We start from the raw sequence: 17,332 nt of genomic DNA, 5'->3' as shown, positions 1-17,332 counted from the left end.
TTCATAACAGTAGCAAAATTACAGTTGTAGAGTAGCAACGAAAATAATTTTATGGTTGGGGGTCACCACAACATGAGGAACTGTATTAAGGGGTCGCAGCATTAGGAAGGTTGAGAATCACTGCTCTAAAGGATGTTATAAATGAAAAAGGAAATACAAATTATTTAGCATAGGACTTGGCATTTAGTAAAGGCTGAAGGCTTTTTTTTTTCCAGTTTCTTTATAATATGGTTTAATTTACCTACACATTTACAGGGACCCAGTAAATGTGGAATAAAGTGTCGTTAGTAAGGAACTCCTGAAATCAGCATGCCTGATTCTCATTACTGACCTTATTGTTTCAGGTATCAAATGCTAAGTTTGAAATTCAGACTCACCTTGATAGGCACGCCTTCTCTATAGGAAAAATGATGTTAAAAAGGCAACAAGAGTAATGCCTGCCTTATGCACAGACACACTTCATGCATGCTCACCTCTCTTTCTGCCCTTAGTGCAGCCTTTGTGCTTTAACCTGCCTGATTCACCATCTGCCTTCTCACAGACCCTCCCCAAGTTCCCACGCAGTTGGAAGACATCAGAGCCTTGCTTTCAGCCACTGGACCGAACTTTCCTTCGGTGCTGACGTCTCCCCTGGGAACACAGCTGGTCCTGGATCCTGGGAATTCCGCTCTCCTTGGTGAGTCCAACCCTCTGGAACATTGGGCAGAAATCCAGGGCTGGACAAGATTTATGGATGGGTGACTGCTTGCAGGTGGGAAGGAGGCAGCAGTGGGGGGGTGGGGGTGGGGGGTGGCCAACAGGAAATCACTAAATTGCCTACAGAATCCAGACTCACCAGTGGAAACTTGGCTGACTTTCCATATGAGGTGAGTGCAATTCTTAGTCTGGACTGTAGCTTGTCTAGATTCCAACGTGGCTCCTTCCTGAATCCTCTTAGGCTGATTCACAGTCCTGATCCTCTCAATCAGACTGACTCACTGAACAATGAATAAAGAACAGAGCTGTAAAGAACAGCTCCTGTGTCTCCTCTCTTCTTGCCAACCATACCCCAGTATTCCCCCATGACGCCCTTCCAAATAAACTAGGGCTATAATCAGCTTTCAAGGAGAAAGCTGAATTATCAGCATCCCCCAAAAGCCAGAGAATTTTAAATATTTAAGCCAGCCTTCTGTAGATAGGGTCTAAACCCAACCCAGACAAACTCTTCAAAAGCAAATGTTTAAATAACTTCAGGTACAACTTCTCTGGCATCTGTCATTGGGAACAGTCACCAAGTTAATGCCCGGATGGCTGGTGCCCCTGGTAGTTGAAAGTTGGACAAGGGCATCCAAGTCTTGGGGCCCTCACACTAGAATCATGGAGATGCCAGAGGAACCTCTGCATTCCCAACGTGACCTCTGGAGATGGTCAAGATGGAGGAGAAGAATTCTTATTCCATTAAAGGCCTAACAAAAATTGAGAAAACCTTCACGCTAACTCTATGTGGTCCCAAATGTTGGTAATGGCAGCTTGAATTATTCCTTTGGTTCCAAGTTAAAAGTTTCTCTACTCTCCTCCCCACCAACTAGCAAGGTCCAGGGGGCAATGAGTTCCCAGTCATACTGGCGACGACTTATCAACATGGCCACAGAGACTGATATCTTTAGGATTATAGCACAGAAAGATTACCTTCAATTTTCATTATCATCTGAAATTAGTAACAAATGCTCATAGCATATGGGCATACGGAAGAAGCTTCTGATTTCTCTATGTTTGATCTGGGTAAAACTAAGACACAGATATATTAATGAGTAGCGCTATTCTGTTTTTTATATATAAACTTGGCGTTGAGTTTTTCCACATGATGTTGATCAGAATTCATAGTAATTTCAAACTGCATGTTTTCTTTGGCTTATAAAAGGTAAACTTGTTCTAAATTAAATGTGTGCATTGTAAATAGATTCATCACTGTAAGAAATTGCCACAACTATTAACCAGAGCTCAGTCACTAGCAGGATGTACAGATTGTGTATTATTAACACCTTATTGGATATATCATTAGCAAATATCGTCTCCCATTCAGTAAGTTGCCTTTTTGTTTTGTTGATGGTTTCTTTCCTGTGAAAAAATTCTTTAGCTTGATATAATCTCATTTGTTTATTTTTTTTTCTTTTGTTTCCCTGGCCCAGAGATACATATCCAAGAAAATATTGCTAAAAGAGATGTCAAATAGTTTACTGACTATGTCTTCCTCTAGGAGTTTTATGGTTTCAGGTCTTACATTTAAGTCTTTAATTCATTTTGAGTATTCTTGTATATGATGTAAGAAAGTGATCCAATTTCATTCTTTTCCTTCTATCTGTCCAGTTTGTCCAGCACCATTTATTAAGGAGACTGTCTTTACCCCATTGTATATTCTTGTCTCCTTTGTCGTAGATTAATTGACCATGTAGGTATGGGTTTATTTCTGGGCTCTCTATTCTGTTCCATTGATCTATGTGTCTGTTTTGATACCAGTACTATTCTGTTTTGATTAATATAGTTTTGTAGTACAGTTTGGTATCAGATAGCATGATATCTCCAACTTTCTTCTTCTTTTTCAAGATGGTTTTGGCTGTTTGGAGTCTTTAGTGGTTCCATATAAATTTTAGGATTATTTGTTCTAGTTCTGTGAAAAATACCATTGGTATTTTGATGTGGATTGCATTAAATCTATAGATTGCTTTGGGTAGTATGCACATTTTAATGATGTTAATTCTTCCTAGCCATGAGCAAGGTATATGCTTCCATTTATTTGTATCTTGTTCAATTTCTTTCTTCAATGTCTTATAATTTTCTAAGTACAGTATATAAGTTTTTAACTCCTTGGTTAAATTTATTCCTAGGTATTTTATTATTTTTGATGCAGTTGTAAATGGGATTATTCTCTTAATTTCTCTTTTGATAGGTTGCAATTTTATACACCAATAATGAACTATTTCTCAACATGAATTCTGTATCCTGCTACATTACTTTATTTATTTATTAGTTCTAATTTTGGTGGAATCTTTCAGATTCTCTCTGTATAGTATCATATCATCTGCAAATAATTATAGTTGTATTATACTTCTTTCCAATTTGGATGGCTTTTATTTCTTTTCATTTTCTGATTACTGTGGCTAGGACTTCCAATATTACATTGAATAAAAGTGGTGAAAATGGACATCTTTGTCTTGTTCCTGATCTTAAAGAAAAAGCTTTCAGCTTTTCACCATTGAGTATGATGTTATTTATGGTTTTGTCATCTATAATCTTTATTATGTTGAGATATGTTCTGTCTGTCCCCATTTTGCTGAGAGTTTTAATCATAAATGGATGTTGGGTTTTGTTCAAGGCTTTTTCTACATCTAATGATATGATCATATGATATTTATCCCTCATTTTGTTTATGTGTTACATCATGTTAATTGATTTTCAGATATTGAACCATCCTTGAATCCCAGGAATAAATCCCACTTTATCATGGTGTATAATCTTTATAATGTATTGCTGAATTCGGTTTGCTAATATTTTGTTGAAGATTTTTGCATGTATGTTAATTGGGGATATTGGCCTATAATTTTCTCTTTTTTTTTTTCCGTAGTGTATTTGTCTGGTTTTGGTATCAAGGTAATGCTGGCCCTGTAAAATTAGTTTAGGTGCCTTCCCTCCTCTTCAGTTTTTTGGAATAATTTGAGAAGGATAGGTATTAATTCTTCATTTACTGTGTGGTAAAATTCACCTGTGAAGCCATCTCATCCAGGGCTTTTGTTTGTTGGGAGTTTTTATTACTGATTCTATTTCATTAGTAGTTATCAGTCTGTCATGTTCTCTGTTCCTTTCTGATTCAGTCTTGGAAGATTGTATGTTACTAAAACTTTATCTATTGCTTCCAGGTTTTCCAATTTGCTGGATATCATTATTCATAGTATTTTCTTATGATCCTTTGTATTTCTGGAGTGTGGGTTGTCACTTCTTTTTCATTTCTGATTTTATTTCTTTGGGCCCTCTTTTTTGCTTGATGAGTCTGGCTCAAGGTGTATAGATTTCATTTATCTTTTCAAAGAACCAGCTCTTGTTTTCATTGATTTTTTTTCTATGGTTGGTTTTTTTTTTCTCTATTTCATTTATTGCTGCCCTGATCCTTATTATTTTCTTTCTTCAATTCACTTCGGGCATTGTTTGTTTTTCTTTTCCTAGTTCATTTAGGTATAAGGTTAGAGTGTTTGAGATTTTTCTTGTTTCTTGAGGTAGGCCTTTATTGCTATGAAGTTCCCTCTTAGAACTGGTTTGGCTGTGTCCCATAGATTTTGGATGGTTGTGTTTTCATTTTTATTTGTCTCAAGGTATCTTGTGAATTATTCCTTGATTTCATTTCTAATCCAGTCATTGTTTAGTAGTATATTATTTAGCCTCCATGTGTTTGTGTGTTTTTCAGTTTTCTTGTAACTGATTTCTAGTTTCATACCATTGTGATCTGAGGAGATGCTTCATACGATTTCAGTCTTTTTAAATTTTTTGAGATTTATTTTGTGGTCTATCCTGGAAAAGGATAGTTCTATGCATACTTCTGAAAAATGTATATTCTGCTGCTTTTGGGTAAAATGTCCTAACAATATCAATTAAGTCCATCTGATCTAATGTGTCACTTAAGGCCACTATTTCTTTGTTGATTTTCTTTCTGGAAGATCTATCCATTTATGTCAATAGTGGTGTTAAATCTCCTACGATGACTAACTGTCCACCTCTCACTTTACGTCCATCAATATTTGCTTTATATATTTAGGTACTCGTATGTTGGGTGTATAGATGTTTACAAGAGTTAAGTCCTCATGTTGGAATGATCTTTTTGTCCTTATGAAATGCTCTAATTTGTCTCGTTACAACCCTTGTTTTAAATTCTATTTTGTCTGATATAAGTACTGCTATACCAGCTTTTTTGTTTTTGTTACCATTTGCATTACATCTCTTTTTCCATCCCTTTGCTTTCAGTCTATGTGTCTTTCGATATGAAGTGTATCTCTTGGAGGCAGCATTATGTATGTTTGGTTTTTTGGGGTTTTGGGGGGGGGGGTTTGCGTTCAACCACGCTCTTTTAATTGGAGCATTTAGTCCATTCACATTTAAAGTAATTATTCCAAGGTATGTTGTTATTGCCATTTTATTAATTGTTTCTGATTGTTTTTGTAGTTCTTTTCTATTCCTTTCTCATTCTTTTGCTCTCTTCTATTGTATGTTGACAACTTTCTATGATATAGTATTTGGATTCCTTTCTCTTTATTTCTTGTATGTATCTTGTAGATTTTTGGTCCATGTCTACCATATGCTCCCTGTATACCAAGCTATGTTTATAGCAGTCTATTTTAAGTTTATGTTCACTTAAATTTGAACACATTCTAAAATCACTACAATTTTTACTCACATTCTATTTATTTTTGTCATTATTTTTTACTTCTTGTGTGTGTGTGTGTATCCTTTAATTTATTGTTTTAATTAAACATGATCTTCCTACTTTTGACTTTTAACCTTTTTACTAGCTTTATAGTTGGTTGATCCACTGCTTTAACTGTTTGCCTTTATCAGTAAGAATTTTTTTTCTTTTCTATATTTTCTTATTCATACTTTTTTTTATTTTTTTCTTCTTAAATAAGAAACATGCATCAATAGTACATTTCTTTTATTGTTGATTGGTGTTCCATCGTATAGATATATGCATACTACAGTGCATTTAATCTCTCACCTGTTGTAGGACAGAATGGTCATCTCCTCTTTCTGGTAATTACAAATGAAGCTGCTGTATGTATTCATGTACTTGACTTTATATAGACACAAGCTTTCAATTCTCTCGGTTAAACACCTAAAAGTGAAATGGCTGGATCATATGGTAGGTGTATGTTTAACATTTTAGGAAACAGCCAAACTGCTTTCCGAAGTGGTTGTACTACTTTACATTCCCACCAGCAGTGTCTTACAGTTCTAGTTTTACCACATCCTCTCCAACACTTGCTATAGTCAGTCTTTTTAATTTTAGACATTCCATTAGGTGTGTAGTGGTTTCTCATTTGCATTTTCCTAAAAGCTAATAGGGTTGAGCATCTTTTCATGTGCTTATTTGCCATCCTGATTTCTTCTTCAGTGAAGCGTCTATTTAATTTTTTGCCCTTTTTTTTTAATTGTTTGTTTTTTTACTTATTACTGAGTTTGGATAGGTGTTTATATTTTTTTGAATACAAGTCTTTTATCAGATACATAAATTTGCAAATATTTTGTTCCAGTCAGTAGCTATATTTTCACTCTCTTGTATCTTTCAAGGAGCAGATTTTAATTTTGATGAAGTTCTACTTATTAATATTTTATTTTATAGTCGGTTCTTTTGCTGTTGTATTTAGGAAATCTTTGCCTACTCCAAGGTCTCAAAGTTTTTCTCCCATGTTATCTTCTAGGAGTTTTATAGTTTTAGGTTTATTTTGAGTTAGTTTTTATATGTAGTGTGAGGTATATATTGAAGTTCATTTTTATGCAGATGGATACCCAGCTTTTTCTGCCACCATTTGTTGAACAGATTATTCTTTCTCCACTGAATTGCCTTTGCACCTGTATGAAAAATCAGTTGCCCTTATATATGTAGGTATATTTCTAAACTCTCTATTCTATTTCAATGATATATTGGGTCATTGGGAAAGTCATGACGTACTTTTCTATGTTTTTCAATGCAAGAATGCATCATGACTTTCCCAACGACCCAATAGTTGTCTCTTTAACCACTACCACATTCTACCCATTGTGCTATAAATCATGAGGTGTTCCAGTCTGGCTGATAGAAACAGGTACTATTTCTTATGCTGTATACACTGGAAACTGGTACCTCTAGTTATTTTCCTTTTTCCTGCCTCAAGTAGTTCTTCACATGCATGCACTGATCTGCATTCTGCTGAATACTCAAGGGGGATCTTCTGCAGATTTCTGGAATTCATTCATTCATTCTCAATCTTTCTCACTCTTTCTACCCTTCCCTCACCTCCCCCACCCCACCCCCCTGCCAGAAGTTCTCTCCTCTCTGCTACTCTGAACTGTTAACTCTAGGTGCCTTGGTCTCCTTGTGCTTTCAGTTCCCTCTCCTCCACTCAGGGAATCCACAGGGTTCCACCTGGGTTTCTGTGTGCTAGAGTCTGAAAACTCTCTCAGGCACTGAGCTGTGGCAGTCATAGGCTTACCTTGTTTTGTTTCCCATCTCTCAGGGATCACTGTGCATTGCCTAACATCCAGTCTCTTGAAAACCATTGCTTTATATATTTGATTTATTTTTTTATTGTGTCATATGAGAGGGTAAATTGTCTTTGTTACTCCAGAAACTGTTGTGCATATACAGAGGGATGCCCAAAAAATGTATACATGTTTTAAGAAAGGGAAAAACTCTATTAAAATTGCAATACTCAATATATACCAATAACAAAAGATGAATACAAGTCACGTGTATACATTTTTTGGCACCCCCGGTGTATGTGAGATATGTGTATGTATATGTATATGTGTGTATGCATATATATGTACACACACACATATACCGGGGTTGCCAAAAAAATGTATACACATTTTAAGAGATGGTCAACATTGCTCAAGCAGTAGTTCATCATAATCAGAAGTGTCTGGACGCTAATGGTAACCACTTAAAATACCTCTTGTAATAGCAAAAGTTCAAACGTGACTTGTGTTCATCTTTTGTTGGTATATATTGAGTGTTACAATTTTAATAGATTTTTCCTTTCTTAAAATGTGTATACATTTTTTGGCAATCTCTGTATATGACATATATGTTTTAAATATTTTCCTAGACCAAACTGGAACCCAAATTTGATAATCATGTTCTAGAATTATTACATAGACCAGTGGGTCTCAACCTTCCTAAGGCCGTGACCCCTTAATACAGTTCCTCATGTTGTGGTGACCCCCCAACCATAAAATTATTTTTGTTGCTACTCTATAACTGTAATTTTGCTACTGTTATGAATTGTAATGTAAATATCTTATATGCAGGATGTACTTTCATTGTTACAAATTGAACATAATTAAAGTATAGTGATTAATCACAAAAACAATGTAATTATATATTGTGAAATATTTATAATTCATAAAGTGTCATTTTACCTCCAATACTGCTGCTTTCAACACAGCAGCTGCTTTCTACACAGTAGCTGCTCTCTACACATGTGTGACTGGTCCACATAAGTACATTATGGCACCAACCCTGTCACATACACCTGTATTTGGCGCAATGATGTCATCACTCTGGGTACTCGTATGTGGGCGTATCTGCATGTGGGCAGACCCGCCTGGAGATGGATAGAGCGGTGTCTCGGTTCCTAAGACCATCGAAAATATGTGTTTTCCGATGGTCTTAGGCAACCCCTGTGAAAGGGTCATTCGACCCCCAAAGGGGTCGCGACCCACAGGTTGAGAACCGCTGACATAGACGCTTTTAAGAGATTATGTCTCTGGGATTGGCAAACTATGACCCATTTCTAGGTCCCCACTTGTTTTTGCAAAGATTTATAGCCACACCCATTTATTTACCTGTGTATTGTCTGTGACTTCTTTCACACCATAATGGTAGAGTTGAGTGCTTGCAACAGAAACCACATTGCCCACAAGCCTAAAATATTTTCTATTGGCCCTTTACAGAAAATGTTTGCCAACCACTGATCTCATCTGTCCACCTCGTTATATAGAAAGGATACCAAGGTCTATAGTGGTGATCACACATCTCCTGTTTCCCAGGAGGACCACACTTTCCACTGTGTCACTCTGTCCTTGATCCTGTCATTGGGTTAGACTTTCTCCATGAAGTAAAAGAGCCTGAAAGAAACAAACACACATAATTTACAGGAGTGATCTTCCTCATGAAAGTTAGGAAAAAGATAAAATCTATATAATAAAAGCCCTGGATTTTGGTCAAAATTAGATGACATCAGGAGCCTCTAGTAACCAAATATGTACAGTAAAACCTTGGATTGTGAGTAACTGGGTTTGCAAGTGTTCTGCAAAACGAGCAAGCATTTCCAATACATTTTAACTTGGTAAATGAGTGATGTCTTGCAATGCGAGTAGTTTGTTTCCGGAATGAATTATGCTTGCAAACCAAGGTATTACTGTAATTGTATTTGGTGGCTTAAGAGAAGTAGTTCGGTACCTTTTCTCAGCATATCTTATTTAGGTCCAGAACCTGCTAGAATGCCTTGGAGAATATACTTGTAAAGATAAGGTTTGGTCCATCTCCTATGTTTAGTCACAAACTCTTTGTGAGTGAACAAGCTCCAATGACCCCCGTCAGAGGAACTCTTCATGACATCTCTGCCAGAAACTCATGTCATGCTAGCCCCACAGAGAGCCAAACTGCGCAGCATTTTCTCATGTCTTGTGATTTACTGAGAGGAGAGAGAGATTCAGGCCTTTAAGCCAGAGTTTGCAGAGTAAAGATTTTCCATGAAAGAAGTCATTATGCCTGGCCCCTGGCCCCAGCCTGGGGCTTGAGGGTCACAGCCAACACACACAGTTGCCTCTCAGTGGCATCGACATGCTCCCCGGGGCTCTGCTCATGTCACAGCTCCACTTCTCAGAGCCCTTCTGGCCCTGGAGAAGCCAGGCGGTGAGGACAGTCAGATGGTGGCATTTTCCTTCTGGCCACCTGAGACAGGCAACTTGCACATTTTCTTCTCCCCTCATTGGAAATGCTGAGAATTACAGAGCCTAGCTGGCATGTGATGCAGTCTCAAATGTCTGTAAGAGCAATGATGCTTTTGTTGACCTCAAATCTCATGCTAAAAGGTGAAAATTTATTTCTTTCTCCAACGTTGAAGTGGTGGCTGGGCTGCTCCTAGAAATCATACCACGCTAGTGAGCAAGCTGTGGCTGGAGTAAAGATGACCCAGGTCTGGAATCTCAGGTGGCACTTACAGTTGTTGTTCACATATAAACCCCTCGAGGTAGGAGGGTATATCAGAAAATAGTAGAAAATTTCAACGTTTAAAGTTGAAAGCTTTGGTAAAAGGCCTAAGATGCAATATCAAAGACAGATCAATTTATGCATTCAGCAAGTATTTGTTGACTGCCTATTATGTGCCAGGCACTGTGCTAGGACAAGAGATATACAGTAAATAAGATAAATAAACCTAGCCCCTCATTCATTCATTCAAGAAAAAATTATTGAGTATTTACTATGCACTAGACACCATACCAAATACTGAGGCTATAGTAATGAGCAGAACAGTTTAATGCACCTGCTCTTGTTCAGTTTGAATTCTAGTAGGGGCATGTTGAGTATGGTGGGGAAAGTAATTCAAATAAGAAGACAGTGATAAAAAGAGGAAGAACTGGGTGCATTGAGGTCAAGTGGCAAGATACCACCCCTGGTCTGAACTTCGGGCAAGATTTTTCTGAGGAGAGGGTATGTGAACTGAGATTGGGAGAGTGGCTGGAATTTATCCAAATGAAGAGAAGATATTCCAAAGGAGAGCCAACTTCCAGCACTGTGTAAGCCATGCTGAGACGTTTGCACTTCGTGCTAAGTGCAGTGGGAAGTTTTTGAATGGTTTAAAAGCAGGAAGTAGACATCATCTGATCTGTGTTTCTAAAAGCTTATTGTGACTGATGCATAAAGGATGGATTCTCGGGGAAGAGACTAGATAGAATACACCATTTAGGAAGTGGTTGCAGTATTTCAGGTAAGAGATAACTGTGGCTTAGGCTAGAGAGCCAGAGGCCATGAAAAGAAGTGAATGAGTTCAGGGATATGTAGGAAGTACATTGACAGGACTTGGGAAATAGATTAATGTGGGAAGGGAAAGATACTGCATATAACCAGTAGGGGCTCAAAAGCATCAGATATTTTTAGGCTTTTCTCATTGAAACTTGTGTACCGCCTATGTAATAATGACCCATTTCAGACCACTCAAGTCAAGATGTTAGAATAAAATGGAGAACTACCTGCCTAGGTGTGCAACTCAAAAAAGTGTAGTTATAAGGAGAATAGCCCAAAGCTTCTATTGCTAAATTCTGGCTCATTTCCTTAATGTACACCTGTTCAGTCTCCACTAGATGCTAAGTCCTGTGCCCGCTCCCAGCCTTGGAGAAGGTCAGAAGTAGTAGGAGAGACAGAAAAGTCAGTAATGCATGAGAACGCTCTAAAGAGTTGCAAAAGGGAACAGAGGAGGGAGGACTCCTTTCTCTGTCAAAGGGGAGGGAAATCAGGGAGGTTTCACAGAGGAGCTGTTCGAGCTCAGTCTTGAAGGATAAGTAAAAGCATTCTGAGCACTGGTGCAATACACCAGGGGTCGGCAAACTGCGGCTCACAAGCCACATGCGGCTCTTTGGGTACGTACATGTGGCTCTGAAGTAAAATTGAAAATGAAAATAAAACTATCATAGTTTCATTTATAAAATTTTTAAAGGATATTATTCACCTAATGGTGCTTTCATTTGTTTTACGGCTCTCAAATAATTTTTAAATTGTTGTGAGGATTGGCTCTTCTGTCTCAAAAGTTTACTGACCTCTGCAATAGACACATACTTTGTGAATTCTGTCTATGTTCTGAGCACCATTGAAGGTACTGGGGATGCAGCAGAGAACAAAATAGATAAAATCCCTTCTGTCGTGCAGCTTCCATTGTAGCAGAGGAAATAGAAAAGTAAGAATAATGAAGTAAATGGCACAGTATGTTAGAAGGTGATAAATGCTATGGAGAAAAAATAAAGCAGAATAAGAGGATGGATAGTCTCTGTGTGGGAAAGAGGGTGCAGTTTTCAATTACAGAGATGGTCAGGAGAGGGCTCACTGAGAAGGCAATACTTGAGACAAGACTTGAATGTGAACTCCTGAGACTTGCCATGTCTGGAGGAAAAGAAGAGAAGAGCATCTGGAGCAGAGGGAGAGCCAGCATGGAGTCCCTGAGGTAGGGACAAGCTTTGTGTGTTCAGGGGACAACAAAGGGGCCAGTGTAGTGAGAGAGATCATCGGGGGTGTCTGTGGGAGAGAAGATCAGAGAGGTAACAAACCTGAGGGCAAACTGTGTAAGGCCTTGTACATGGTCGTGTTAAAATAACAGACAGAGAAAAATCTATAAATGCCCAAATTTATAAACACACTCCATATTGCACTGAGTATCATGCACTTTTCCAGGATTAGGTAAGGGCAGGCAGAAGTGATTTCTTTTATTGGAAACCGTGTGGCCAACTGAATGTGATGTAGCCGACTCTAGTAAAACAGGCTTATCAGGCTGGCTCTGGGACAAGTCAATATTGCTGACTTCATTTGCCTCACACGTGTTGGGCACCTGCATCTACCTGGCCCTGAGCTAGGCTTCTGCAAGGCATGTTCCTGGCTATTTCCTTCATCTAGGAAAAGGTTCCCAACTGCACAATAGAGTCACCTGCTGAGGGTTTTTTTTTAAAAAAAAACAAAAAACAATGTTCCACCTGAGACCAATCCAACATGCATTTAGGAGGCACTTGTCTTGGGTGGGGGGAAGAAGGAAGGAAGGCAAAACCAGTCCCAGAATGTATGCAAGACAGTTCGGTGAGAGGTAGAAGTAGAAATGTGCCTGTAAAATAGGTGCCAGATCATGATGAGTCTTATATCCTGTAGGAGTTTGGATTTTGTTATGAATGCTGCTTTGTTGGCTTTGTTGATGGTGGCGGGGGTGAGGGGGGAGGCACCTACAAATACTTTTAAACAGGATTATTATGATCAGAGTTACCCTTTTAAAAGATTATTCTGTCATCAGTATAGTAATTGGATTTGAAAGGTGCAAGACTGGAGAATAGGAAACCTAATCTAGGTGAGAAATTTGCTGGTCAGAATGAAGGCACTGGGCAATGGAGACAAGATACTGGGGTGGAGCTAGGCGTTGGTGCTTTTAAACACTGATTCTTAGTGCTTGAGTGGACTTTAAAAGTCACCTTCCCATCCCCTACTATCCATGTAGAGGCTGGTATGGGCAAAGGTACATTGTATCATTTAGAGGACTTTAGCCTGGCATTCAAGGCTTGTTGCTATTCAGACCTAGCCGGTGCCTCCACCCTTCCGTCTATTCCTGTTCAAATAACCCCTCCATTCCAATCAAACTTTCTCCTGGTAATTGCCATAGCCTTCACCCTTCCCTTGCCTGGAATACCCTCTCCCACCCCATCCTCTCTCAATAAACCCTAAAAGTCTTCAAGACATTGTTCAAGCCCTTCTGTGAAGTCTTCTGGCAGTGGTCCTGCCTGTAGTGATCTCTCCCTGCTGAACCCCCGAGATACCCACCCACTCTAGACCAGACTTGGGTGCCCTTTTTCTGTAAAAGGCCAGGTAGGAAATTCTTTAGGCATTGGATGCAAGGTTTCTGTTGCAACAACTTGATTCTGCAGTTGTAAAGCAGCCATAGACAATAAGTACACAAATGGGTGTGGCAGTGATCCAATAACTTTATTTACAGAAACGCTCAGGCCATAGTCTGTCAAGCCCTGCTCTAGACCACGGATGTGACACGTAACCTATCACGCCTTGTATTATTAGGGATATTTCCCATATGTGTCGTGTCTCCCAGCTAGGTTCCAGGTCCTGAGGGAAATATCAATATTCTCAGGTGATTCCAAACAGGGCTAGGTAAGTGAGGCCTTGGCTGGAAAGGCCTCTTGAGTCATTTCCATCTCTTATTTCTATTACAATTGTAGCTTTATCATCTGTTCCACAAACTTCCACCGTCACCCCACCCTGCACACTTCCTGATGATCCTGGTACAGAATGGATCAGATACTTCCTGAACCCAATTATGAGGAAATTCACACAGCAACAGTCAGTGAGCACCCTGGGCCACATCTGTTAGGAAGCCGCTTTTCATATGATAGCTCGGAAGACTAAGTTCATCACTACTTCCTCTCTAAAGATAGCTGGTGGAACAGCAAATTCTGATGGTCAAAGGTTAGGTAAAAATGAATCCACCCTGGGGCCCCACCCCATCAGAAACTGCAGGCGTGCAAAGAAAGCAATGCAGAGGAAAAGCAAAAAAATAGTGTAGGAGAGGGCTAGCGTGTTTCATGAGGAGAGGGAAAGAAAAGGACTTTATCCTGACCCTTTACAAAGAGACAGGAGTTGACATCTGTTTCCTCCTTTATATTAGATGCCCGAGGTTTTATGTCACAAGGACAATGCTTTTGATTTCCTATAGCTTGGCCCACAAAGAGAATATGCTTTGCTCTTAAGAAGAGAGGTCAGCATTTTGTGGTTGTTTGTGGCACATGTTTATACACCGGTTTTTTTTTGTTGTTGTTTTTTTTAATAGAATCCAAAGTAGAGACTAGAGACCCCATAGAGATTGCAGGAAGCTCTAAAGTACATGTAGTATAAAACAAAGTCAGTATTTAGAGGGCATTTATGAGGAAGCCACAGGAAGGAGTACAGTGGTTCTTTGGACTGGAGTGAACGTCTATAAATTTACAAAGACATCAGAGCATAAGTGACATTTGAAATAGTTGGACACAGAAAGCAAGGCTGTAAATCTCCCTGCCTAGCCACTGTTCCAAGCCACAGCAAGCATCCAGGCATGGGTTTATTTTAAGCCTCCAAATAGGAAAGAGGGACCTTGAGAAACTCACTCACACTTGTCCCTGCCCTTTCCTGGCACCAGGACACAATTCCCAGGCCCATCTGTTCTCCCCACCATGTCTAACAGGAATGACGTGAATGAGCTGGATGTCCCTGAAATAGACAGGTATTGAAAGTCCATCAGTGGGAAAATGAAGAACTCTACACTTTTCCTAATAAATCCTTCCTCAACCCAGCACCAGCTCCTGAAAATATCCGGTCTGGTTCTGCGCTTCCTTGTGTCTGTGTGGTGCTAGAGGCAGTTTTCCAGCAGTTCCCAGGGCCCAGAGGCGGCTGGTGGAAGGAAACACGGAATCATGACCTCAAGCCCTCCTGCCTCAGTTCCCAGCCCACTGTGTAGAGAGGACAGGGGTAGAGTATCTCAATTAGAAGACCCGTATCTAAACCTTCAGCATCTGCCTTCTCATTTGTAAATAATTGTTTCAGTCTGTTCGGGCTGTAACAAGTGCCACAGAGTGAGGAGCTTATAAACAACAGAAACTTACTTCTCACGGTTCTGGAGGCTGGAAGTGCACGATCGCGGAGCCTGCACGGTTGCATTTTGGTGGCGGCCCTCTTCCTCATTAGTTAGTGGCCAGCACCTTCTTGCTGTGTCCTCACGAGTTGGAAAGGGCTAGGGATCCCTGTGGGGTCTCTTTGACAGGAACAATAACCTATTGGTGAGGACTCCGTCATTATGACCTAACTACTTCCCAAAGGCCCCATGTCCTAATACCATCACACTGGGCATCGGGATTTCAACATATGAATTGGGGAGAGACACTAACACGCAGACCATAGCAATAATGCTTATCTTACAGAATTAATTACACTCAGAGTCGAATGAGATATTATATGCAACTTGCCCAGTTTTGTGTTTGGTACAAAATGGATGCTGATATATGTTAATTTTCTGCCTCTATTTCTTACTTCCCTGTTGAATCTACAAACCAAGAAATCCATTCTTTTCTCTACTGTGGTCTGCCGTAAGTCCTTCCTTATAAGATCAGAACTTCTTGCCATAGTGAGTGTAAATTACGGACAGAAAAATTGTTCAGGAAATCGGTGCTTTATTAAAGGGTTCATTCTAGGCCAAGTTCTGAGTAGGAGCAGAGAAGAGGTGTGTCCTCTGACATCAAGGAACTTCTTATCTAGTTAGAGAGAAAACATCAACACAGAAGGAACAGTGAGAAAGAAGTATAAATAGATGCGGAGGGAGAATAAAAAGAGAGTACTGAATGGCTGCTCTGTGAATTTCTAATACAAGACCAGGTTTGAGTCCTCTACTGAAAATTCTATTCCCATCTATCCATCTATTAAGTTTCATGCTGTCTGTTGGGGCCCTTCCCGAGCACATTAGAGCTTGTATAACACAGTGTTGGAAGTGTCGGCTCTGGAGCCATAAGGCCTGGTTTTTTACCATATGCTAACAGCTGCATGACCTTGGGCAAGTTCTGGAAGTTCTCTGGGCCTGTGATTGTAAAATGGAGATAATAACTGTACATATCTTTAGGGGTTTTGAAAGGAGTAAATGAGGTAATATGTGTAAAGTGCTTAGAATGGTGCCCTGGCACATAGTAAGTGCTCAGTTAATGTTGATCGTTATTATCTTGGCAGTACATACTCTTGCCCCAGCCCTCCCCTTCTTGAAGTGGAGGAAGCAGCGAAACTCAAAAGTGCCCTTAGGATACTATATTATATAGTTGAAAGTTTCTAAGCATGTGAATCTTAAATGTTCTCACCACAAAAAAGAATGTTAAATATGTGAGGTGATGGAGGTGGTGATCATTTTGCAATACATAAATGTATCAAGTCAACACACATGCACACCTTAAACTTAGACAATGTTATATGTTGATTGTATCTCAGTAAATCTGGGGGAACAAAAGAATGTCCTTGGGATCCTGGTCCTGGAGGCAGGGATAAAGAAGCTAGACTGAGATGTCCCTCAACCTACCTTTTCATTTATTTACCAATTTCATGCTGTTTATATTTCTGCTATGTATGTGCTGGTTAATTTAACATAGTTTTTAGTCAAGTTCCCTTTGACAATTCCAGGCTATCTCAGATAAATTCAGCAATAAAAAGGAAAAGGCTTTTGCCCACTTCTGAACTACACATAAAAGGATGAAAAAAGCATGAACTTTGAAATGAGCTGACCTGTGGTCACGTCCCGTATCCTTTATGAGTCTTCCTTTCTCATGAGTAAAATGGGTTGATCACCGGTCTCTGAGGACTGATTTTAGAATTAAATGAGAGTAAATATGTAAAAACATTTTGTAACTCTAAAGCACTCTACAGAACTTAGTTGTTGTCATATTCCTGGAATTAGAAGCAAGGGTGACAGCAAAAGTAGCATTTCTGTGACCTCCCCAAGGAGGAGGCAAAGTCTCAAGGGAATGTCTGGGCCACTTGTGAAGCCCCCCTTTCTAGCCAAGAGCAGCTTCCTTACTTGTTCCTCTTTGCTACACACTGGAATATAGATTGCATTGGTTTTTTTTGTTTTGTTTTTTATTGTGAAATAAACATTTTTTAATTAGTTTCAGCTGTACAACACAGTTCAATAGTTATACTTTTTACCCCTCAAGTGATAACCCCCCTCCCCCAATCCGCCGCCCCACTTCACCCCCCAATATCATACATATCTATTACAATTCCCTTGACTCCACTCCCACACTATACTCCATGTCCCGTGACTGTATATATATTCAATTATAT

At 39.4% G+C, this 17,332-nt stretch overlaps 2 protein-coding genes across 6 annotated transcripts in view; one reads left to right on the top strand and one right to left on the bottom strand.

Annotated features, from left to right (window-relative positions):
* The window catches only part of ADAMTSL1 (ADAMTS like 1), a 909,537-nt gene that overhangs the window by 845,082 nt on the left and 47,123 nt on the right, over window positions 1–17,332 (top strand). For all 3 annotated transcript variants that reach the window (XM_019659072.1, XM_019659074.1, XM_019659073.1), the window contains one exon: window positions 542–676. In XM_019659072.1, coding sequence (XP_019514617.1) covers window positions 542–676 — 135 coding nt within the window. The remainder of the gene's footprint in view (window positions 1–541; window positions 677–17,332) is intronic.
* Window positions 8,780–17,332, bottom strand: part of SAXO1 (stabilizer of axonemal microtubules 1) — a 119,936-nt gene continuing 111,383 nt past the window's right edge. For 2 of the 3 annotated variants that reach the window (XR_002125828.1, XR_002125826.1), the window contains 2 exons: window positions 16,775–16,850; window positions 15,681–15,765 (listed from right to left, as the gene is read on the bottom strand). The gene's annotated coding sequence lies outside the window, so the exon portion shown is untranslated. Of the gene's footprint in view, window positions 8,851–15,680; window positions 15,766–16,774; window positions 16,851–17,332 lie in introns of those variants that run through there. The other variant, XR_002125827.1, reaches the window with a different exon arrangement.

Source organism: Hipposideros armiger, unplaced genomic scaffold (assembly GCF_001890085.2).
Source record: "Hipposideros armiger isolate ML-2016 unplaced genomic scaffold, ASM189008v1 scaffold_294, whole genome shotgun sequence".
Lineage (NCBI taxonomy): Eukaryota > Metazoa > Chordata > Mammalia > Chiroptera > Hipposideridae > Hipposideros > Hipposideros armiger.
Note: the sequence above shows the minus strand (reverse complement) of the source record. Positions and strands in the feature narration are given on the sequence as shown.